The 25,331-nt window shown below is 43.8% G+C and overlaps 1 protein-coding gene across 1 annotated transcript; it reads right to left on the bottom strand.

Annotated features, from left to right (window-relative positions):
- Positions 1–1,144: 1,144 nt before the first annotated feature.
- Positions 1,145–24,753, bottom strand: API5 (apoptosis inhibitor 5). The gene is made up of 14 exons (XM_006258299.4): positions 24,575–24,753; positions 23,188–23,349; positions 22,326–22,419; positions 21,102–21,167; positions 20,479–20,630; positions 19,900–20,106; positions 17,828–17,932; positions 11,402–11,491; positions 10,346–10,527; positions 9,943–10,036; positions 8,508–8,564; positions 6,599–6,675; positions 5,420–5,556; positions 1,145–3,370 (listed from the first exon to the last, which is right to left on the bottom strand). The coding sequence occupies exons 1-14, from the start codon at positions 24,641–24,643 to the stop codon at positions 3,291–3,293; spliced, it is 1,572 nt and encodes a 523-aa protein (XP_006258361.1). The 5' UTR covers positions 24,644–24,753; the 3' UTR covers positions 1,145–3,290.
- Positions 24,754–25,331: the final 578 nt, after the last annotated feature.

Genomic DNA, 25,331 nt, shown 5'->3' with positions numbered 1-25,331 from the left:
ACCCCTGCTTATTACAGCTAACCTTCCCTGAAGGTCATTCCACACTCTATCACCTGTGAATGCGCCAGGTAGCAGTACAGCTCTGCACCCAGAGATCATACTAAAAGTATTAGTAATAGAATATTAATAATGAAATGACAGTAAGATTATAATAGCAATTAAGTAGTTACAACACGACAGTGATTGTTGTTGCTGTTTGCCCTTTCTTCAAAGCTGCTCAGTCTGGCATTGACATGAGCTTTATATGTGCTGGACAGCTGGGACAGAGCACTGAACCTGCCTTCTTACCCCCTATCCATTGGATGCTGCTGTATATGGCACTCAAGGGAGGGTACAGCCATAGTGAGTCATGCATGGAGACAACTGTTTCACCTCCTTTTATACTACGTCTACTTGACCTAGGCTTTTTGACAAATGGATTTTTCCCGGCTTGATACTAAAATCTTGCATTGAGTCCATATGCATTTAAGAACAAGTAAAAGACTAAAGGGTTGTAGCATCTCTGTTATAGTTTAGAATACAACAGTCTGTCTTCCTACTAAGTGAAAGTTATTTTAAGATAATTAACATAATAGCCATATGCAGATGATTGCATGATCAAGCCTGTAGGTCACATGGCAAACTAACTTAAAAATTGTTTAAATTTGGTAGTGGCAAATACGTTTTCTGAAAGTTGCGATGACCAACAAGGGTTTTTCCAGGCTAAGCATCTGAATGTCACCATAGTGCACTGAAGTGGCAGACTCATTCTCACAAATCTTTCACCAGTTCTTGGATGCTAAATCACTGCTCAGCCATTGCCAGTTGCCATAGTGTCTAGAATTGTGATCTAGAGTTTTGAAGAATCCCTATTACAATGTACTTTCCCAAGCAAAAGGTCTTCCTGTTCCTGAATTGCATTCAAACTCCTGGAACTCTCTCACAGCTTCTACTGGACATGTACCTTTCATGTTCTGTCCAAACCTTTGTTAGCTTTTCAGTTGTAGATTAAAGCATACCTATCCATTTGAAATAATCTGAGCTTCCATTAAAATGAAATAAAACTGTAGGAGAGAACATCCCTTCAATGAGCCATCACAAAATGGTCTTTTAAGTATGAAATTGTTAGAAAGCCCTGTAATCATGAAACAACAAGCCACTCAAACAAAATTACAAAATGAATTTTATTTCAAAAGCATTAAGGGAACATTTACAGTTGAACAAGGTGGTCAACAGGTGTCTCTAGAAGAATTCACAGCCTCAGAAGTTAAGAATAAAAGGAAGTGGAAGCTAGCTATTTCTGAGGCAGCAAGAACTTTGTGTAACATCATCTCTAGTAGAGGTCCATAAAGTCAACTCACTCAACTTCAGTGAGAAGGAAGCTGCTTGTATCCAATGATTAGTCTTAAACTGTGCTTGCAAGTAGGCTATGAAAATCATTTGTCCAAAAAAAAGAGTCAATTATTTGTCACTAATTACCACACATGCAGTAAGGCCAAATTTTCACCTGGAACATTTGTACCACACCTATCCAGCACCTGTTACCAAACTGATATTTTTTTTCCATATGTGAAAGTTATTGTTCATATGGTTAGTTTCTTACTGACAATCTAAATTTAGCAGCTCTCTTGAAACTAGAAATGCAAGTTCAGCACAAATGCTTTTGGAATGTCCAAAGTTTACAATCAGAGACCCAAAGTTAAGAAATTTCAGTTTACTGCTTCTTTAACCTCAATAGTTTTGCTACGCAGACCTCTCTAAATAATTGCTTTCTTCCACAAGATCTTGCACTAGGTTCCAGAAATGCCCATGCCATATCCTCAGATTGCAGTGATAAATATCAGCATGCTAATGAAGACACCTGTATCAGATTTATATCCTATGACTCACAAATACACGTGAAACTAAATTGAAAACATCACTTTCAGGCATTTGGTTTGTTGGGGTATGGACATCAAAATGACTGAAAAAAAAGTTAAAGGGAAACCCTTCAGACTTCTAAAGCCTAAGCTATTTTATGTCAACATGTCTCTGAACACTTAAAATTATTTTCCCTTCCAACTTTCCTTCATTCTACTATCACCTAAACCCTTTCAATGGTGAATCTTTCAAGAATGACCTGAGAAAAAAAGCAAAAAATTCTTAAGTGGTAAAAAAAACCTAAACAAACATCACCCCCACTCCCCCCTCCACTGTTCTTTTAAGTTGTATTTACTGGGTGTCCGCATTTAAATAAGAATTACAAGCTATTATTAAAAACTAAATTGCATGGAATCTTTAATTCGTCACCTGAACCAAACTACATAACTGTAATTTTTCTGTGTTACCCAAAATACAATTTTATCTATATATTTTTAAAATGCAGTTGTATTGATTAAAACAAAAAAATTGTCAAGTGCCAGCCAACCCAGAAATGTTCAATGTGCAGGAAAGGCCAGCTATCTCCTCCTGTCCAGCTTCACACTATGAAGCTTAATCATTACATCAGGCTTGCCCCATTCTGGGAATATTTCTACTCATTTATTGTTTTTGTTTTTTCCTGTTTGTTTATTGAAATTTTATAGCATAAGTATATGCACACATTTATATTAAACATTAAAAACCCATTTTCAAAACGTCACCTTTGTGTTACAATGCACGGAGAAGAGTAAGATGTGCAAAAACAAAAAACACCACATTCTCCACATCTTAAAAATAAAAGGATTGCTTCATGCTACAGGCAAAAGTTTTGCATCCATGTTGCAGACGCTATAAAACCAGCATTTATTTCAGTCAACGATTTTTATGAAAAGTAAGTAAATGCTAATTTCACAATGGTACTCTTCTCCACATATTGCAAAGTATAGTTATAGATGAGGAAAGGATTATTTCAGCTGTCAGTCTTAACTGACACATCTTTGTAATCAAGCCTTTCCTGTCCGTTATTTTATACACAAACTCAATTATATAGTTTAATTATGCAATAGCTGATTTTTAGGTTAATATACAAACCATCAAGATGTAGCTTCAGATAAAACATCTACGCTGTTTGCCATTTCTGAATAAACCCTGAAAGACACTTCAAAAATAAGAACTCAAAGTCGCTGACTGTAAGCATCCAAAAATACAGTTGCTGTTTCACTATGGACGAATTGTAGTCCGTTAGAAAAGTAGATCATACATACAAAGGTATAAAGAACATTTAAGTCAGTCTTTAGTGGAAGGCAGTCCTTGAAGGGATACAATAACCCAGGCAATCCTTTGATGAATGGTACGTTCACTTTTGACAGGTGCTTTCACCTGTAGTAGCCCTGGAGAATATAATGGTCAGTTTAGTAGATTCTTCCTCTACTGCGATTGCCTCGTCCTCCCCAGCCTCTCCCTCGGCCGCCTCGGAAACCACCTCTTTGCTCTGAAAATAAAAGCAAATGCATTTATTCCATAGAGGTCTCCAAGTGTCTCTTGCTTTAACACTGTTTAAAAATGAAATTACATACCATTCATACCTGTTAATGTTCTTTTAGGTACAATTATCTGGACTAACCCTCCATGAACACGCACACTTTGGTTCTTCCGCTGAGATCAGACTTGTTCTTAAATGAAACTGTTCATTTATGCCGTCTATCTCTTCACCTAAGTTTTAGTAGTTTTGGTTCTTTAAACATTAGGATCCCAATCCAGAAAGACACTTGAGCATGTACTTTATTTGCTTAGGTGCGAGGTGGGCATGCTAGAAGGGAGGGACAGGATACAGCTGGACCTGGATAGGTTACAGGGGTGGGCAAATGAGAACAGGATGGGATTTGATACTGAAAAGTGCAGGGTACTGCACTTGGGCAGTAAGAACCAGCAGCATACCTATAGGCTGGGGAACTCCCTTCTCAAAAGCACAGTGGCAGAAAGAGATCTTGGAGTCATTATCGATTCCAAAATGAACACGGGCTGCCAATGTGAGGACGCGGTCAGCAAGGCTAACTGCACCTTGTCGTGCATCCACAGATGCATCACAAGCAGGGCCAAGGAGATGATCCTCCCCCTCTATGCAACACTGGTCAGGCCACACTTGGAGTACTGTGTCCAGTTCAAGGGAGCTGCACTTTAGAAGAGATGGGCCAGCATCGAGAGGGTCCAAAGAAGGGCCACTCACATGGTCAGGGGACAGCAGGGCAGACCCTACTAGGAGAGGCTACGGGATCTGAACCTGTTCAGCCTTCACAAGAGAAGGCTGAGAGGGGACCTGGTGACCGTCTATAAACTTACCAGGGGGGACCAGAGGGGAATGGGAGAGACTCTGTTCACCCGAGCACCTCCCGGAGCAACAAGGAATAACAGCCATAAGTTGTTTGAGAGTAGGTTCAGGCTGGACATCAGGAAGCACTACTTCAGTCAAGGCAGCTAGGATCTGGAACCAACTTCCAAGGGAAGTGGTGCTGGCTCTTACCTTGGGAGTCTTTAAGAGAAGGCTTGACAATTACCTAGCTGGGGTCATATGAGCCCAGTATTCTCTCCTGCTAATAGCAGGGGGTCAGACTTGAAGATCTACTTAGGTCCCTTCCAACCCTACATCTATGAATCTATGTTATGAGCCTCACTGAAGTCAACAGGACTGTTTCTTGTGCCTAGAATTAAGCATGTGGGAAGTCCTGTTGACTTCAATGGGGCTAATAAGTTAAATAAGTACATGCTTAAGTGTCTTGCTGGATTGGGATCTTAATGTTTAAAGAACCAATACTACTAAAACTAAGCTGAAGAGATAGCTGGCATAAATGAACACTTCCATTAAGAACAAGTCTGATCTCAGCAGAAAAACCAAAGTGTTCCTCAGGCCGTCATTAGGAATCCAAAGTTGTTAAAACATAAAAGTGCATTATTTTCCTGCTACTGTTTCTTCCCTCAGTAGTTTAAAGACTTAACAATCATTATATTTCTGTCCTTGCCTCTTAATTTTAAGTGTACTCTAGTTATTTAAAAACAGATATTTTTGAGCAAGGAACTAAACATAAATGAAAACACAGGCTGCTCCACTAACAGAAAGACATACTAAATTAAATGCCAAGTCTTGAACCCTAAAGGTACACACCTATGTTGTGCAAAACCTGTGTTAAACATACCAACCATGGGGAGTTGACAATGACATAATTCTTACTCTTGAAAAAGTTCTGTCATTGTCACCATGACATAAATGTTATATCTTGGCTTTCAAATGATTTAGTCACTAATTCTAAGTGATTGCAAGCTATTGATCACTACTAAAATTTGCAGCATAAATTTTACAATGGATAAGTTTATACACTTACCCAAAACTTACTACTCTACTAGTGATTAGAAATGAAAATACAATTACACGAAACGGTCATGATAGCCCAATTCTAAATCTTGAGGTGATCTTGTGAGAATTTTCCTCAATTCTCTTTCCCATAGGTAAATAATTCATTGTACAAAACTCTTCTGTAAAACTCACCATAAGAAAAGCTACCCAGGTTGCTACTGTATTTCCCACTGGGAGGGTTGTATATTTGTCTCGCATCCCTTTTTGGTCCTGCTGCAGCTTTCTTCGGGGGTGAACTTGAGGTTGTATCTTCATTTGCTCTTTTTTGCCTATGAAGGAAAAAAGCAAAACCACATCTTTGGAAGACAGCACACACTCCCTGAAGTGAGACATACAAGTACAGCACGTTCAGCTTCACAGACTATTAAATAAGAGCCAGAATGGTTAGAGTGGAAACATACGTAACATCTGAAACGTTTCCAAATGAAAAGGGCTTGAAAACATTTAACAAACATATTGTTTCAGACTCCAGACGGGTGCAGCCCCTGAGCTGGAGTACTTCAAAACTGCCCCAGCTGATGCAGCAGTGTGCTCTCCAGCCAGTGTGTGCAACAGGGGGTGCAAATGGTTTCCCAGGCAGGTGGGGGGGCAGGGAAGGTGCACAGCTGCCACTCAGCTTCCACTCCTCCCCACCAAAGTGGAGATGTATGTGGAGGTCCCCAGCAGTGCCCCAACTACTGTAGCAGCAGCCAGGGTTCAGTGACCAGGTGGTGGGAAAGCAGGAAGGACGTCAGCCTGTCTGCCCAGCTCACCCCTGCAACACGCAGGGAGGAGGAGAAAAGGGGGTAGGGGAAAAGCAGCAGGGTGAATGGAGTACTGTGAGATTCTGGATGACCCATGGATTTTGTCTCACGCCAGAGCTGTGCACACAACAGGAGCTGAAGCAGTTCAGCTGTTCTGGGGGTGTTTCAAAGGGCATGTGTATTTGCCGCTGGCTCTCTCAAGCATTTCAAAAGGCATCTGAAATGCTTTAACATTACATCTACAATCCTAGGTGATGATACTATAAATCCTTCACAAGATAAAGTTAGGCTGCTCTCCACACTGATTAAATATCTTGCATTTTACCAGAGCAAAACTAGACATTAACAGCGTTCGTGATGGCTCTGGACCCTATCACAGTGCATAATATAATCTGCCCAATAAATACAATGAACTTTTATGCAACAGAATCTTATTTTCACCTATGAATGTGTCCTTTCTGACTGCATACTGAACACACACTAGCAAGTTACTACATGTTACAAAATGAGGATTCCACGATGTGAGTATTAGGGCAGCATATTAAGCAAGATTTTTTGCAACTCTTACCCTGCATCAGCCTTCTGTACAGGTTTCCAGGACAATGTAACTGTGCTCTTATAAGAAGGGGGAATGTGGAAGAGATCCTAAAAGGAAACAAAATGTGTGATATTTTATCCCATGATGAAATTCCACACTGATAAAGAGTTTTTTCTAAAGATTCCTCTTAAACCAAATCATTGTTTCAGAATCCTAGAACTTCAATTTGAAAAAAAAAATCAGTTCATTTCATACACTCTACCAGGGAATCTAAACTACAACTTCTGTTTAACATGGACCCATGAACTGACACAGTAGCCTAACGATTTCACTCACAGCTGTGTGAAACTCATTACTACAAAAAGAGTTTCAATGATTCCTGTGCAGGCCTGCCTTTCTGCTATCCCTGCCACTCAGTTAAAAGGTGTGGACACACACAACAGCTGAACCATTTCCAAATATCACTGAGTAGAAACTGGTTCAGAACTATGTGAAGTGCTGTGGCTGACACCAAGGGGTCCCAGCAAGCACCCAGCCCAGCATGCCTCACAGTGGGAAAGCCAATCCAGGGTGTAGGGCTACAGCCCACAGATCTCGCAGTACAGGATCCACCCCTTCCCAGTGCTGGATCCAGCACTTGTAGCACACACCTGCTCTTTCTAATGCTCCATACATGGTGCCCACTCTAGCCCATGCAAGGCAGCCACCCTATGTAACATGGATCCCAGACCAGCCAGAGCATATGCTTGATCTGACATGTAGAGGCAGGAGTATCCATGGGTCCCCCATGTGTTGCTCATGCCCCAGACCAGCCAGAACAGGCATGTAGCAGGACCTGAGGGGTCTTGGGAAGTCTGTAGCCCCACCCTGTCCCTCTATCTGGCACCTGACACTTTTCCACCTCGCTTGCAATACCTTCATGGTGGCAATGATATGTTTGAGAGACTGCTTTCAAACAACCAGGCTTACCCCTCTGCAAACTCCTTTTCCCAGCGAGGAGATATGTTTTTCTATTACTGGGCTATCCAGTCAGCCTTACAGTTTCTCTGGGGGCCGCCCCCATAGGGTTCACCTGCAGCACCTTTACCAGGCACCCTGAGGGGCATCCTATGCATTCAGCCACTCATGCGTCAACTACAAACAAACAAGGAAACATAGCAACTTATCTCTACTTGAGACTTACTCTCCTGAGCTGCTTTTACTACTGCAGCCTGGGACCACTTCCCCACTTTAGTCAAGGAGCCCTGTTTAAATCCTCTACCTGTCTCCACCCCTTCCAGTCACCAGTCCCCTGCCTAATGGGGCACAGGGATTCCACCTCTGTAAATCAGCAAGCTTACTGCCCTGCTCCTTCCCTGATGGGCCACAGTCTCTTCAGCTTTGAGACAGTCAACTTCCTACCTCACCAGAGCACTGACCTTTGCTGCCACCTGTCATGAAGGTAGTCACTCACACCCCTGTATACCTTATTGTCCCCAGGCTATGATGCTTACAGCTGGTCCTGGCCCAGCCACCTGCACCAGGTTGCAGTTCGATAATGCTGCCTGGCTCCACTCCACTCCCTATTACAGTGTGCCATGTGCCACTCACAGCTTGAGCCAGTTACAGTGGTCACTGCATGCAGTGCAGCCCTGGACTGGCCGAAGCAAGCACTGCAAGTGATGGATTTAGCTTGCAGAGTGGGGTGGTGGGCTCAGTCTGGCCTAGGACCACCTCCATGCTGTTTACCTGGACTGCAGACCATTCCTAGGCCACTCATCTGGTCCACAGGGCCAGATGAATTTGACCTGATGATGGTGTGCAGTCACCTGACATAATAGCTTGATACATCTAGGAAGTTTTTAAAATACTCTCTCTGTTTCTGATCATTCCTTTTCATGGATCCCTCTGTTGCAAACTTGCTCACTACATAAATCACAAAAGAAACATTAAGGCTTACCTTGATTAAAACATTGATGTTATTGGTTATTTTCAAGGCAACCACTTTAATTTTGTTCTGCAAAAGAGAAGAAAAAACAGCAACTGAATTCTAGAAACTTCAGAGATTTGAGATTACATGAAACACATTTACTGGCATCAAACAAGAATCTTAGTGCACGTCCTAATAAATTTCTGTGGTCTCACTGAGAGCTCTTTCTAAGCTTTTATAACTTATTTAAGTGTAAATTTTAAACTTTCACCAGTGTGGTATTTCATGAATCCCACTGCTGACCACAGAATTTCAAGAACCTGAGTTTTCTTAATAGTCTTGTCCAGCATGCTTCCCAATTCAAAACAGAATATATGGGTCACATCTATGCCAAATGGACACGCACACTATAGTGGAACAAAACTATCAGAAACTGACGAGGAAAGTTAAGCTGTAAAATATAGCATCAGTGTATATACATAAGAATGGTACATATAACACATGCAGGACAGCTAAAACACAGCTTCCCAAATATGAAGTGGTGGCAAAATGCCCTCACCTTTTTTTCGAATAATCTTAGATTTAAGGAAAGTATTTCTGAAAATGACTGTCAACCACTGGTTAAAGATAAACGTCAGATACTACTTCTTCCCCCACAGTTCTGTTAAACCAGTGGTTTTCAAACTGTATTCCATAGAACGCTGGCTCTGTGTCAATCTTCAGGATAGGGGTGAAGACCAAGAAGTGATATGTAAGGGTTCTGTGACTTTAGGAAGTTTGAAATACTGTGCTAACCCCTCTCAGTCTTAATTGTAGCCTCCTTGCTAATAAACACTTTTGGCAAATCTTCATGGCAATCTGAAGGATTCCCTAATAACACAACAGTAGGTCTACTGAAATCTGTGCAAATGCACCAAATTCCCAGTACCCCCCGGCACTGCAATCAACCCTCAGCCCTCTCAACTTTTCCAGCTTCCTTGAACATAAGCCTGTAGTAACATATGCTACTCTGGACTTAACCACTGCAAATGACACCAAATTCAGTACTTTCATAATACTGACAACTGAATACTAGTTACGAGCTTGAGTTAAAACTTCCATTTGTGGAGAAGTGAACCCAAGATCTTTACAGATGAAAGAATGGAGCTTTCATACAAACTTCCATCTAGCAGCAACATTTCCTATGATTCTACAAACATTTGCTATTTTCCAGATCATGAGACAACTGTCAAACTGCATCAGCTTTTTTATCCTCCAAATAACTAGGTATCAACTATATGGACAGCAGTTACCTTGAATGTGGAGGCAACTTAGGTTCACTTAGCAGGCTTAAATGGAATAACAGTGCCCAGTCCTGCCAATTTAGTCCACTCACCCCACCAACAAAGACTAGCATATATATGGTTTTGAAATGGATATTTCAGTAACCTCAGTAGAAGGAGAACTGCTCCTGAGAAATACCCACCTCCTCCGTTTTTAAAGCTTCCCCTGTTTTTCCTTGGAGCGCAAGACGAAGCTGTCTAATATATACCTGCAACCCTCGGGCAAAATACTGTAGCCTAATAAAGAAAAATGAATGTTAAGTATTTAATGCACTCCACTCGAGCAAAGCACAAAAGTATACATCATCTGTATAAAAAAATGCAGCACAAGTGAAAGTAAAGTGATATGATTGTAAAAAAGGCGTTTTTGGCAAATAAATACCAGAAGTGCTTTTGCAACAGTGTATTATTTAATCAATACATCCGATTTATGCCTTCCTATATTCAAACCACTCAACAAAGCAAGGAGTATTAATTGTTAAATGCTCTTACAACAAAATGTCATTACATTTGTATCTACGTGATCATTTCTCTCTCGTACGTTACCTGATTTTAAAATCTTTCAATTTCTCTGCATTCAGCTTGGCTGTAAGGAAATCTGGCAGTTTTCGTCCAAGCTGATGAAAACTGTACAGCAGGCACTCCACGTAACTGAACTGTAACTTGGGCTCTTCATTACCAGCATTTTCCCCATTCTCTGCTTCCTCTGGAGGGAGGGGCATGTACTCCTAATGGAGCAGAAATCGGAACAGATGCATTAGACTGAAAGCCTAAAGAAAAGAAACTGGAGGGCAAAGTGCGTGTTGTACCTCTGCCAGAAGGCAAAGCCAAGAAAACTCCAGTAATGGAAATAAATACAACAAAAATAACTGTGTAGATAGTTCATAAATTTAATCTACTTATCAGTCGTCCTTGAATATATGACCCCATGAACAGCCCCCTACCTCATTTACTACTTAGGAAGTCAGTAAGCTTATTAATACAAAGATTTTCATTGCTGGACTGCCAAGGAAAACTGTTTACTCCTTTAGAGGAGTTACTACAACCTTGTGCACACACTATTTAAGATAGATCAGACATATAACCTTGTCTACATTTGTAAGTTCAACAGGTTCTCTTATCATTGCGCTAGTTTTAGAGATACAGCACTTGTTGGAACATTAGTACAAATCATTTGCTAACATTTCTTGTCATGTCATTTATCCCCAATCTAAGCCAGTAAGTACCCTATCACCATTATTAGCAATGACAGAACTGTGCAGGAGTTTGTGCATCCCCCTAAAACTGTCAGCAAAGGAACAGCACTAACAGTAGGTTTTAAGATATGTTCACCATGATAAGTTTAAAGAGCATTATGTGAACACAAGTCATGCTACTTTCATCAAGATGGATTTTAACTGATGTGTATGCAGACAGTTTAGTTCATTAGAGGGAGCTGAGTGGGGCAAAGATAACTGCTCATGTCATAAATAGGAGTGTCTTCAAAATAGTCATTAACTTTACAACAGAGAAGGACCACAGATAAATGGGCAATAAGCTCCTAATGATCACTCACACTGAGGAAACATTTTTATTATATCACAAAAAATAAAACTCTCTCACCAGTAACTTATCAAAGAGCTTCTTTAAGTTTGATTCTAGCTTTTCCATGTCACCACAAAATGAACTCATTTCAGCAAGCAGCTTCAGTACCTACAAATAAGAATAGTTCTTGGTAAAACCTGCAGGTCTTTATAAGTAAAATCTGAAAAATATTGACAAGTTCTAGCTTATTATTATATTATTACAGCGATATTATTACAGCTTATTTAACAGATGGCAAAATTCAAACCCTGTAAATACAGAACAGTATTATAGACCATAATTTTGGAAAAACTAAAAAAAACCCCCAAAAAACCCCAACAACTCATGCTTGCTGTGGAACATCTTAGTTATACTTTGGCTTTCAATGGCAGAAGCTAGTAGGCAACCAATGAAAAGTAACATGTGATAATGTACTTTAAATAACTGTTTTGCTGTTAATGCCTACATAAGCTAGCTTGAACCTATCTGCAGGAGATCACTGGAGATGTTAATTTAAACTTCCTTCCTCAATGCATTTAGGGCCCTTTTAAAATTTGCCTCCTTTCATAATGCCTGCTCCTAGGGACTGAAACAATGATAGTATAAAAAGGCCTCCAAGATATTCACTCCTTGGCTCGACCCAGTTCAGCCTGGCTGAGGTCTATCACACTGCAAGCTCTTTGATGCATGGATTCCGTCTTGTACACTATCAAGCACAAAGCTGACAAACAGGCTACTTTAAGAGACTCTTTGGAAGACTTAACATGGTGAAACAAGAGCTCGGACAGTTTCACAGAGACCATGCTACAAATAGTATCACTGTCATTACTGTTCTTAATTATAATAAGGCTTTCAGTACCTGTATTTACTGCTAGGTGTTCTGCTTGTTGTGTAATTTCATCAGCTGCCAGCCTTTTCTCTCCTTATCTATTTAACTGGAACAGTCACAGGACAACTGACCAGCCATATGACAATACATTGCTAGAAAACTCGCATTAGATTTTGTTGTTGCAGAGTGCATTCACTTTCACCCCAGTAAGCATGCAGGAAGTCTAAACACATGCAGTCCACGTATACTACTGTGTGTGGCTCAGTAGAGGCTCAGGTTCTATTGAACAATTATTTTGTAGTAATTACAGCTGAGTGCAATGTTGAAATTCCCAGTGACTACATTGTAAAGCAGTGGTCTCCAACCTTTTTAAGTCAGAGATCACTCTTGGAATTTAGAAGGAACTCAAGAGCTAACCCTCGCCCCCAAGCAGGTAAGTCTGCGGGGAGGGAAGAGGGGGGCAAATCGAGGCAGAGGGAGAAAAAATTATTTGGAGATGCACCCCCCACAGCAGGTAAGTCTGTGGGGGAAGGGGCGGGACAGATTGAGGCCCAAGTCCTAGCCCCACTCCCTCTCTCACCGCTGGGGCCTTGATCTGCCTCCCTTCTCCGCCTCGCCTGACAGCAGTGAGACAGGGACCAGGGCTGGAGCAGGGGCAGGGCCTGCACAGCCAGGGTGGGACAGAGCCACGAGAGGCTCATCTGGGGGGTGTTGGAAAGGGAGGGGGGAGGAACTACTCACCCTGGGAGGGCACAGAGGGGACACATGTCCCCCAAATTGTGCTAGACAGGCTGTTAGCTGGGTCGTTTCCAGCAGAGGCTTGGGCCATGCTGTGGCGGCACTGGGAGCAGGGCTACAGTGGGGTGCAGCCACCCAAAAATTCGCTATAGCCCCCCAACCCTCTCCCAGCACTGCCACTGCCTGGCCCGACCACAGCGCAGCCCCAGCCTCTGCTGGGAACAGCCTGGCGCTGCCTCCCAGTCCCAGCCTGCAGCAGCAGCATCCCCTCCCATGCACAGATCCAAAGCACACAGCCCCCATGCTCTTGTTTTGGGGGGGGGGGGAAGAAGGGGCTGAGAGGTGGCACCGGGGGTGTTCCCAGCAGAGGCTGGGGCTGTGCTGTGGTCAGGCCAAGTGGCAGCAGTGCTGGGAAAGGGTTGGGGGGGGGGGGGGAAGGGTTGCTACAGTGAATTTTCAGGTGGCTGCAGTCTCCTGTAGTCCTGTTCCCATCTCTGCCACCACCTGACCCTATAGCAGCACAGCCCCAGCCTGCCCCTCCCTGCTCAATTCCGGGGGCATGTGCCCCCTGCTCCTGTGCTGTGTACCCCTCCCCTCCCTACGCCCCCTGGGTGAGCCACTCACGGCTTCGTCGCACCCCAGCCGTGTAGGGCCTGCCCCTGCTCCAACCCCACTCCCTCTCATTGCTGTTGCAGCTATCCATGCTGTTCCCCTTTGTGGGGGCACATGCCCTCCTGATTTGTGCAGTGGAGGTGGCTCCTGCTGCAGGCTGGGCGTTGTGCCCGAGCCCTGCCGCAGCTGTCCCGGGAGAGGCCCAACACCACACACATTCAATTGCTGGGTGGGCAGGGAACGAAGCTCAGCCCAGGACAGGATGCACGTGATGTCGAGCTGCTCCTGGGCCAGCTAAAGCAGGGCTTGGGGCAGAAAGCCTAGCCTGCAGCAACAGCCACTTCCACCGGGCTCAGATGGCAGGGCATATGTACCCTGGGGCCTCTGCCAGGGTGCACACAGTGGCAGGAGTCCTGGTCCCGTCCCCCCCGATGAGTTGACTGAGCCTGATCCTCCAACCATCCATCAGGCTGGGGCCCCCCTCACCACCTTGGTCCTGCACTCTGGCCCCCACCTCTTCCCTTCCCCCACCGACCGACCTGCTGGGCTGTGGGGGTGAGGCAGGTGCACATGCAAGTATGCTCAGCCCTCCCAGCCCAGGATCAACTGCAAGAGGCTCCGGGATCCATCAGTTGATCCTGATCAACCAGTTGGTGACCACTGCTGTAAAGTTTGCATGTGATGCACACAGGACTGCATTTTGACTGCGCCACACATGAACAAAGCCTGGAAATACAGCAGCAAAACCATTCCATGGCTGCCCCTATTAAACACACTGTAGAGAGAGAAACTGATGATGGAGATGGTGGGGCACTGCTGCATTCTTGGGTTTGGTGCACATGAGCAAGGACTAACCAGAGAGAGGATGCCCCCAACAGTACTGACATACCTTTGGTGGAAATGAGAGCGGACCTCTCATGGGGAATACACGCTTTAATGATCAAGGAAATATATTCCCCAGTGATAGTAATGAGGAAATACCCTCTGTGGGCCACCAAAGCATAACATGCTTTTTGGTACCAGAGTTTGTACTAGTGATATTTTAAATCTTAGTATCAATAATAGGTCTGGCTCTGTCCAGGTCCTTATCTCCTATAGCTGGAGTAGATACCAAGGTGAGAATTAACAGTATTAGTGGATTTTCTGCATCACAGTATACTCTTCTCCCTCCCTTGACACTGTGGGAAGGTGGAAAAATTTTCCCCAAGGTTTTACTGCACCTATCCCTATGAAAATACAGAGTGATGTTTTGATCTTCTCTCCAAGTGTCCTTACCCATGCTCAAGCTCAGCATCAAAGAATAGATGAATTTTGGTGCTGATGCCAGCACTAGGTTTCTCCTCAACCTTGGTGTCTCCAAGGTAGTCTTAAGTGCTCCCCATGTACTTTAGGAAGCACTAAATAATGTTGGGTTATCCATTAATAGGATTCCTGGATTGTCCTGGAAGATGGAACCTCAGTCTCATATTTCGTGACTCACAAGATATAAAGAATATGCATACCAAGCATCTGCTCTGAATGTGCAATTCCTCCAGACAGAATAGACTTCTGTCTCTCCTCTAACAGAACTGATCCATCCTGTGAGAGACCAGGCCTGAAGACTTCAAGTCAACCATTATATCACAGGAGAATGCCGAATGCGTGCACACATTGCATAGGTGGGCCTGGATAGCATCACCAATAAATCCATTGGTGTAGGGTCTTGGCAATTAAAATGTTCTCACATAAGTGGCTCTGACAATCTGCAGTTTTTTAATTTTAGCCTGAGCTAAAAAACTAGAGGACACTTCCATCTGTCTGTCTGGAATGGTAAAAAGAAACTGAGGGAATGGCAGAGCAGGCAAGACTTTAAGCCATCATATGGAAGAACAAAGAGGAAAAGTTTTCACAAAGCCTTAAAATGGACTTTACTAGTCAAAATATATAGTATTACATGATTAAGGTACACATGTACCTACAATAAAATCCACACCAAGCACCTGAAACTGCAGCACTGGTTAAAATGAACTGAACTCATAGATTCATAGAAGTTAGGGTTGGAAGGGACCTCAATAGATCATCAAGTCCGACCCCCTGCATAGGCAGGAAAGAGTGCTGGGTTTAGATAACCCCAGCTAGATGCCTATCTAACCTCCTCTTGAAGACCCCCAGGGTAGGGGAGAGCACCACCTCCCTTGGGAGTCCATTCCAGACTTTGGCCACTAACTGTGAAGAAGTTCCTCCTAACGTCCAGTCTAAATCTGCTCTCTGCTAGCTTATGGCCATTATTTCTTGTAACCCCCAGGGGCGCCTTGGTGAGTAAAGCCTCACCAATTCACTTCTGTGCCCCCATGATGAACTTATAGGCAGCCACAAGGTCACCTCTCAACCTTCTCTTGTGGAGGCTGAAGAGGCCCAGGTGTCCTAGTCTCTCTCCTCATAGGGCTTGGCCTGCAGGCCCTTAACCATATGAGTAGCCCTTCTCTGGACCCTCTCCAGGTTCTCCACATCCCTCTTGAAGTGCAGTGCCCAAAATTGCACGCAGTATTCCAACTGCGGTCCGACCAGCGCTCGATAGAGGGGAAGTATCACTTCCTTGGTTCTGTTCGTCATGCATCTGCTGATGCACGATAAAGTGCCATTAGCTTTCCTGATTGTCACACTAACAACTCATGTTCATCTTGGAGTCCACTAGGACTCCAAGATCCCTTTCTGCTTCCGTGCCTCCAAGCAGGTCATTTCCTAGGCAGTAGGTATGCGGGACATTTTTCCTCCCTAGGTGCAGCACTTTGCATTTCTCCTTGTTGAATTGCATTCTGTTGTTTTCCGCCCATATGTCCAACCTGTTCACGTCTGCTTGTAGTTGTTCCCTGCCCTCCAGTGTGTCCACTTTTCCCCACAGTTTTGTGTCATCCGCAGACTTGGACAGAGTACACTTCACTCCCTCGTCCAAGTCGCTGATGAAGACACTGAAGAGTATCGGTCCAAGGACCGAGCCCTGCAGGACCCCACTGCCCACACCCTTCCAGGTCGATACTGACCCATCCACTATGACTCTCTGGGTGCGACCCTCTAGCCAATTTGCCACCCACCGGACTGTGTAGTCATCCAAGTCACAGCCTTTTAACTTGTTCACCAGTATGGGGTGGGATACCGTATCGAAGGCCTTCCCAAAGTCTAAGTATACGACATCCACCCCTACTCCTGTGTCCAGGTGTTTTGTAACCTGGTCATGAAAAAAGACTAGATTAGTCAGGCATGATCTACCTGCTATGAACCCGGGCTGGTTTCCCCTCAGCATAATTTGTCCTGCCGGGCTCTCGCAAATGTGAGCCTTGATAATTTTTTCGAAGACTTTGCCTAGGACAGAGGTGAGACTGACTGGCCTATAGTTGCCTGGGTCCTCCTTCCTCCCCTTCTTGAAAATGGAGACCACACTGGCCCTTTTCCAGTCCTCCAGGACCTGGCCTATGTGACACGAGTGTTCAAACATTCCCACCAGTGGCTGTGCAATGACGTTAGCCAGTGCCTTCATTACCCTCAGATGGAGCTCATCCGGGGCTGCCGACTTAAACGCACCCAGTTCCTCCGAGTGCCTCTGCACCATCTCAGGGTCTACGTTTGGTAGTCTGGCGCCCTGCTGCTGCCTCTCTACAATCTCAGTGAGAGCCTTGTCTTGCCTCTCGCTTAGGAAAACTGAGGCAAAGAACTCATTGAGGAGTTCGGCCTTGTCCCCCCTGTCCGTCACCAATTGCTTATGCCCATTTAGTCAAGGTCCTATTCCACCCTGGGCCTTCCTTTTACTCCCTATATCTCTAAAAAACAATTTTTTGTTATCCTTAACTTGGGATGCCATCCTCAGCTCCATGGTAGCTTTGGCCTGTCTAACTGCCTCCCTACAAGCGTGAGCAGAGGAGGTATACTCCTCTTCAGTAATCTCTCCCTGTTTCCACTTTTTATATGCCCCCCTTTTAGCTGTACAGGTATTAATTATTCCCTTGCCTAAGGCCCCAAGGCAGCACAAAGGCACACATCAAATAAAGAAGTATTTTTAAAAGCTATATTTTAAAGACTTTTACAGCAGCATAGTCACTACTAAATTAGTCCACCTCCTCTAGAATCTTGCCGCAAATCAGTGCCTACCGCCAAATGCTTAAGAAAAAGATCCCTATTTGTGCAAGCTATAGTTGCAGGTTGGAAGTCTTTCATGGAGAGTTGGTTCCTAAAAGCTGAAAATTAAACACCACTTTGGAACAAGCCTAATTTTACAAGTAAGTGAATTCGTGCATGTGTTAGACTTGACTTACCTCTAACTGGATATCCAGGCCCTCCACTGGGGTAGTGAGTGAGCTGAGGTTTGGCAGCACATGTTCACAGAAGTAAGTAACAAATCTTGTGGAATGAACATTTTTCTATAAAATTTAATGAAGACAATGAGATTACCACACAGCTCTGATCTAAAGGGATTTTTTCTACCTTAGCTGCCCGAGTAGAGCTCTTCTGCCTACTCTATCAGGTTTTTATACTTAGTTGCTCCTCACTCCTTTCTACCCCCAAATTAAGAGCCCCTTCCAGTTAGCTAAAATTCAGTGGAAAGGCACTGAATTTAAAATACAATTTAAAATACTTCACGAGTGCATTTTCTCCCCATCTATAATTGTTTCTTTTTATAGCAAATGGGCTTTAAAATGTTACAATTTGCTTTGCAGTGAACGCTAATTAATGCTTAAATTTTGTCACAGGGTACTATCATACACTCAGCTTCTTCCTACTACAGGAAGTGTTTTTTAATGATCTTAACCTTCACCGAGTGAAGCAGAGGGCAAGCAAAAGATCCAAACTCAGCTGTGTCAGCTGGGAATGGACAGTGCAAGGTCAGCCCAGGGATAAGGTATCAGGGACAGCTTACAGAATACCTGAAAGAGACGCGTTATTTCTGTCTGCAGAGTAGTTTGGAATCTTGTAACAATCTCCAATTAATAAAAAGTATCCAAGGACTTTTATCAGAGGTTATCCCTGTTGTTTGCCCTGTGCCAGTGTTAAGATGCTATGAGAAATAGGCTAAAATTCAGGTGAAGTACCTCTGCAGAAGTGGTACTCTGTGTATCCATGGACAGGCAATTCATTCTACTGTTAATAATTTATGTGAATTTTTTAGCAGTAGAAAAAATAGCTCAGGAGTTTGAGTGTACATGAATTCCAACCCCATGGCTAGAGAGCTACATAGCAGAGCTTTCTAGTCAGAGGGCACTACAGGGCTGCTCCTTGAGTCACCCCTGCCCTTATGGGAGCCCACTGTTTGATAGTCTGCCTCTCTCTCCTGCCAGGGAAGGGGACAATAGGAAGCCATAGGCAATAGACTGTCAACAGACAGCCCTGGTAGACTGCACCAATCAAGTGATTGGGAAGTAGTGGGGCTGGAGGGAAACAGACTTTGCCCCGTTCACTGTGTTCAACCCAGAGGAGCGCAGGAAGCAGGAGGCAGTTGTCTCGGGCTGGAGTTCTCCCAGAGTTGAGGAAGGTTTCTGCTGCAGAAGAATGCACCTGACTTCCTGCCAATCAGCTGACTATGGGGTGCATGGAGGGCAGAAGGATTTTCCAAGGACAAGTCCCTACAGGGCTCCTTGACAGTGCTTGCTCCTGAGCAGGGCTTCAGGGAGGCAGTTCTCTCCCTCCCTCCCTTCTCTTTGGATACTGGATGACCACAACATCCAAGAGTAACGGGAGAGATGACACCTTCTAGGTGAGAAATAATTTACCCTTCCTGCAGAAGAGCCAATTATATTCCACAAGAATTCCCTTGAATGGCTGTATGCTCTTTTTGCTGGGAGAAAAGCTTTTCTCCAGGCACAAACATAAAGCCTGTCCATGAAAACTGTCTCAGCTATGTCATTTGGCCAGCCCTGTCTATGCCCTTAAGTATTACCTTGAACGACTTTCCCTTGCAAGGCCAGCAAAAGGTGACAATGTTCTTCTGAACATGTTTCAGAAGCTGCTCAGGTCCTTCTGTGCTACAAATACCCCTAGGTACCAATCTGGACTGTCAAGTCTCTTGGACATAAGAATGTATGAAAAAACAGGCAACAGTGATGGAAACCATCAACATTTGAGGATTGTTCATTTTACAGATGGGAGTATTTGGAAAGATCAAGTAACTCGATGAAGTTCACAAAGGAAGGCACAGCAAAGCTATATACACAACTGACTAAGTCCTAGTCTAGTGCATCAACTAGATTCACTAAAATGTTTAAAGTATTGTTATTTTTTCTGATTCCAAATAAAACATTTCTAAAAGACTACCTATTACATTTTAATGATGTCAGGTCACTGAAGGAGCCTTTGTGATGACACAATCAACAGAAAAGAAAGAAATGCATACCGAGAAGAGTGGCACTGCCTGCCGAGTGCACTGCAAAAGTCTGTCCACACAATCTGGATCAGATGGATTAAATGTTTGCTCTAGGTCAGCCTGCTCAGCCACCAGTTCCACCAGTTGCTGCCTTCCACTTACTGTCTGTAAGCTTTTTAAGCCAGATAGTATCTTCATGAACAGAACAAATTCCTCACCCGTCACATCTTCCAGAACCTTAAGATAAAAACAGAACAAAGCTTTCCACTGGGGCCATTTGTAATACACATTCCCTATTTCACCTTAGCGAGCAAACAGTGTAACTACCAAAACATTCAATTTCAGCTTCCTGCACAAAACCCGCCCGCTGATAAAGGCAGAGGGTGCAATATACCTGTATACTCTCTCCGGGTTAAAATAAATATAGGGTTTCAGTGCGACAAATGGCATTGAGACTAAGGCCTTATTTCACTTGACCAATAGTTTTTTTTAAATCAAGTATTCTTAACTTACTTACTGCATGGAGCTTCAAAGCAAAATCTGGAAACATTACCATTGTAAAAAGTTGATTTAACAAAATCCACCTTAGAAACAAGTTGTGACACTCACTTTCTTTGATTCAGTTAATATGAACTCCTCTACTTCCTTTGTTAGCACTTCCTCAGGCAGGGTTTTGAGTTTTGTAGAAAGGAACTTGATGGCTCGTTCTCTCACAATATCCTCTCCCTGAAGAATCTGACTAAATAAGCCTCCCAATGTCCCTGAAATAGAAACGCAGCTCAGTTCATGTAAACTATCCCACAATGTTGTATGAAACAAATTTTCTTTCATAAATTTTCTTTCCAGAGAAAGCTCCTAAAAAAAAAATAATTCTAAAATTTATTTTAAAATTACTATTTTAAAAACAAGGTCAGCATACAGCTGTATAGCTATTATTTTGGAAAAGGATAATGCTTTCATATGTTTGCCTAGAACATAACACTTTTTGGGTGCTACTGTAAAACAAAAGTGTAACAGATGTGTAGTTATGTAGGTATGTACCGAAGAGCTGAAATGCATCTTCAACATGAAAGAGCAAGATGTGACATCTACTGCCCTACAGCAGATCCAAGTTAAATTCATGCACCTACCAGGGACTGGAAGGTACTTGGATTTTCAGGGATGAAAGTGACATGTACATGCATCTGTAGGCACCCCAGTTAAAACAACAGAAATGCTGTTTTGTCCTTTACCTTTAGCATCCATCTTAAATATACTCAGCAGAGCATTGTTCACCAAGTTGAATTCTGCAGAATCATCTGGGGGAGAAAAAAATACAGTCAAGCTCAAATGCAGAAAGGAATGAACAACTAAAAGGAAAACACTTTAGTGTCAAGAGGAATGTTCTCTGTGTTTTGTAGCTAACAAAAATAAATAACAAATCATTACTTGCATAAAATCTTTAAATTGTGTATATGCCAAGTAAATAGAAAACTGTCATGATAGTTAAAAACAAAATAAAGCTTTAAAATCAACAAACTTTTTAAAAAAGGAAATATTTAATATTTCACTTTAAGTGGCTAAACCAATAATAATAAAAGTAAAAATAATTGATAAATCAATGTAAAACCAATTATAGATTTATTTTAGAACTTTGAAATCTTCCACTCTCAGACACGAAGGGCATTTTGTGCCTGAAAGCATGTCTAGTATCTCCCCCAACTATACAGCTGGTTCAGTAAAAGGTATCTCCAAAGAAGCCTTACTGCTTGCTTATTTTCTAGACCATCACAGCAACACTCCATTTTATACTACATTCATTTTTAACTTGTATCAAGAGAATTTTATTAAAATCATTATTAAAATAGAAGTATTTTTGAGATGCATTTCTAATTTACTGTACATTTAAAAATTAACTCAGAGCATTCAGTAAACAATCAGCGTGATAGTACATATAAAACTGAATTAAGTTTAATATTTTAAACTATTGTGTACTGACAATTTTTCAAATGCCTTCAGGATTATTGAAATAATAAATAAAGGTCATGCTCAGGAACACTTGATTTTTGAGGGACTCTGGACACTACTATGTGAAACTTCGTTGTCTCCTGATTTGAGGGCAAGACATTCCAGTGCCGAGGGGGAAGGAAAAAAAAAGCACAACAAAAAATGCTTCCAGTCAAGATAGGCAAAAAATACCTAAAGAACCATAAGTCACCTTGCATTAAGTTAGGACAGTTGGCCTCTTCCTAGCCAAAGCAGGGGTTAGCATATTCTGCCAATATAACAAGCAAATATCAGGGGAAAAGAATTAAAGCAAAAGCAGGACAGAAAGGCAACGGTGGCTAATTGTTCTGAAAACTGAACAGCTAAGTTAATAAATATAACTGCTTTATAACAAACTAGCCACAATATACATGCTCTCTCATAAGTGCAGGCTAAAAAGAAACAGACAAGTAAATTACTATATAGTGTACCTGACTGAAGAAGCTGGGTCAGTATGTCTGCTACCCTTGGAAGATTATCTCCAGTGGCAAACTGAGGCAGTTCCTTGATCGCTTGGCGCCGGATCTGTCAAAAAGAAATACTGTCACCATCTGAAGAAAGCAGACAAAATGTTCTCACGCTATTACAGCAGATTCAGGTTGCAACTCTAAACTAAGTGCAGAAGAAAAAACAAAGTAGCAGCTCCTCAATGGGAAAACATTCATATTTAATCCTTTTGTGCTTCTAGATCCATGCCCTAAAAACTCTGCCCCAATTTCTAGTTAGACAACTGGAGCCAGAACTGCTTAGGACTTCTGAGGGTCAGGACCTTAATTTCTTGGGGCTTCATGTTTCCCATGTGTAAATAAAAACACTATTTCTTTACCTCCCAAATGTTAGGCTTCATGCCCATAAAGTGCTTTGTCATAAAAAATATATTATGTATGTGCAATAAATATTTACTTTGGTCTTTAGCTAGAGAACCTCCCCTTTTATTAAAAAGAATGAGCAAAGAGACAATGAGGAAGATTTATCTGGTGAGAAGAGGACAAATGAAATGAACATGCTTCAGGTTTGATGCCAACATAAGATTTTCAGTGTTGCAAGTGACATTTATCCGCCTAGTTATAGGCATCTATATCATCCAAAGTGACCAGAACTGCTTTGATTAAATAAAAAAAAAAGCACTTAAGTGAATCTGATTACATTATATAACAGAAAGGAGTTTTGAAATATCTAAATATTAAAAAAGCATTTTTGAAAAAAAATCTATATGCATAAAGGGCTATTAAGAAAACAGAGCATCATTGACTTGTAGCAACTTGCTACAAACTGTCTACCGCTTGTCCTTACAGAAACATCTTCATCCTCACAGAGGTCCAGCTGGGCATTGATAGCTGAATCTGCCAGCTCAGGGAAATGCTTGAAGAATTTAGGAATAAACTGAGCTGCTAGTCGCTTCTCCTTGGCACCTCCCTTCACACCATCCAAGATCACCTGGTAAGCATCTTTATGCTGGAAGAGAAGACAGCAGAGAGCATGTTGGGTTTTTTCTCTGGTACAAAAAAAAGACATTTTACCTTCAGCTGCTTTCTATCCATCAACAGTGCAGCATCCTATTTGTAAAATATATTAATAATCTAGTCAGTCATCAGCAACAAAAACTATAAACTATTGACTGTTAAAGAAAAAGCTACATTCAAAACTTTGTTTTGTGTTTTGGACAATGATGCCTGACATTAAAGCACCCTAATTCTATTGACTTGGGTAAGAGAACATTATAACCAACAGACGCAATAAGTCACCTTCAGGTGAATAACGCTAACCACTTATTTTACAACTGAATCCTGCAGACACATCTACATGAACAGACCCTGACACACATGTGATGTACCCAGTTGACAGGGTTGCACATTACTGCAAGACCAGGATTGACATCAAGGCAGCTGCGGAGGGCAGTGAGGACAGAATTTGTATCGATGAGGTGAAATGAAAACCAAGCTAACTGGTTTCTCTCTCACAAATTTGACATTCAGTTGCTGATCCTCTCTTGTCCAGGTGTTGCTTTAACCATATTCATTTAAAAAGTCAAATTCTAGTCCCAAGTTCTCTCTCAGCTCCCTAAGAACAGCTGCCAACTGGAGCTAGGTGAAGGCTCCCTGCGATTCCCCATTCGCCACCTGAGAAGCAAAAGTATTTCTAAGATGCATAATCCTTGCTTGAATGTTATGTGATCCCCATATGCTTTAAAATAAATTGCTTTAGGGGCCTTCTCTCTCATTAGTAACTCCCTGGCACAGCAGCACGCTTCTTGCAGCCTTTTGGCTTGGACCAACACCGTTTTTGCTCCTACGTTAACTTGGATCAGTGGCTCTCGACCTTCTGAGACCCCCGTGAAAGCGCCACCTCTTGCTTTTCGCTCTTGTGCGGCCTACGGGGAAAATAACTGACTGGCTGCTCCCTCTGGGGCAAAGACCTGGGACAGACCCCTGATGCAAAGCCCCTGGAGGCCACTTCGGCGCCCTCCCCGGGGGTTTCTCGGGCTGGCGACGCGGGAGCTGAGCCCAGGCCTGCGGCAGGCCTCCGCCACCTGGCTCCGTCCCCGGGTCCCGACGCCTGGAAGGAGCTGCGTGGGGAGCCCCCCGCCGACAAAGGCTGCCCCACGGGGCAGGGCAGGGCATGGCCGCCGAGGCCGGGGCCGCAGCGGAGAGCGGGGCTGCGGGCCGCGGCCGGGCCCCACCTGGCCGGCGGTCTCGGTGGCGTCGGCGAGGATCCCGTAGTTGCGGTAGAGCTCCTCCACGGTGGGCATGGTGGGGGGAGGGCGGCGCAGGGAGCCGGGACCCAGGCCGCTGCCGCTACCGCTGCTCGGGCCTCTCTTCGCACTGCGCCGCCGAGCAGGCAGAGAGCGGCCGCGCCCCCACAGCGCCCCCTACAGGCGCGGCGGTCTCCTCCGCTCAGCCCTGCCACGGCGGGGACGCGATGGCCGTTCTGCCAGACGGCGCATGCGCCAGAGAGCGAGGTAGCTCGGCGCGGCTGGTTCCTCCCCCCACCGCCGCCGCAGCAGGGCGTGTTAGTTTGACAGCGCATGCGCGAGTGTTTTTCCTCCGTCCACCCGCCACTGCGGGGAGGGCCAGTCCGACAGCTGATACGCAAGTGTCCCCCTCCCTTTTTTTTGTTTTTGGAGATTTTGGGGGGGGGGGGGGAGGGTTGTTTGTTTTTTTTACCGCTTCTCCCTCTCCCCCCGGCACAGCAGGAAGCTAAGGTGGGTTAGTGACACACACACACACACACACGCGCGCGCGCGCGCTCTCTTCCCCACCACAGCGGGAGGCTGAGGCGGGTCACTCAGCGCCTAAGCGGGAGCTTGCGAACGCTCGTCCCTGCCCCGCCCCCGTCTTCCCCGCCCTTTGCGGGCGGGGGCTCGTGGCTTCCACGTGGAATCAGAGCGCGTTCGCCGGGTTACCCCAGACGTGACGTCAGGAGGGCTCCAGCCCCGC

Source organism: Alligator mississippiensis, chromosome 2, assembly GCF_030867095.1.
Source record: "Alligator mississippiensis isolate rAllMis1 chromosome 2, rAllMis1, whole genome shotgun sequence".
NCBI classification, from domain to species: domain Eukaryota; kingdom Metazoa; phylum Chordata; order Crocodylia; family Alligatoridae; genus Alligator; species Alligator mississippiensis.
This window is presented reverse-complemented; position numbering and strand designations above follow the sequence as displayed.

What these genes read in the sequence shown, in the direction of transcription:
- API5 (XM_006258299.4), bottom strand. Translation starts at nt 24,643, where the DNA reads ATGCCCACCGTGGAGGAGCTCTACCGCAACTACGGGATCCTCGCCGAC. An exon ending in ATTTAAGATGGATGCTAAAG is followed by an intron (nt 20,631 to 21,101) that starts GTAAAGGACAAA and finishes TTTCTATTTCAG; the next exon opens with GGACATTGGGAGGCTTATTT. An exon ending in GCCTGGATATCCAGTTAGAG is followed by an intron (nt 11,492 to 17,827) that starts GTAAGTCAAGTC and finishes TCTTATTTGTAG; the next exon opens with GTACTGAAGCTGCTTGCTGA.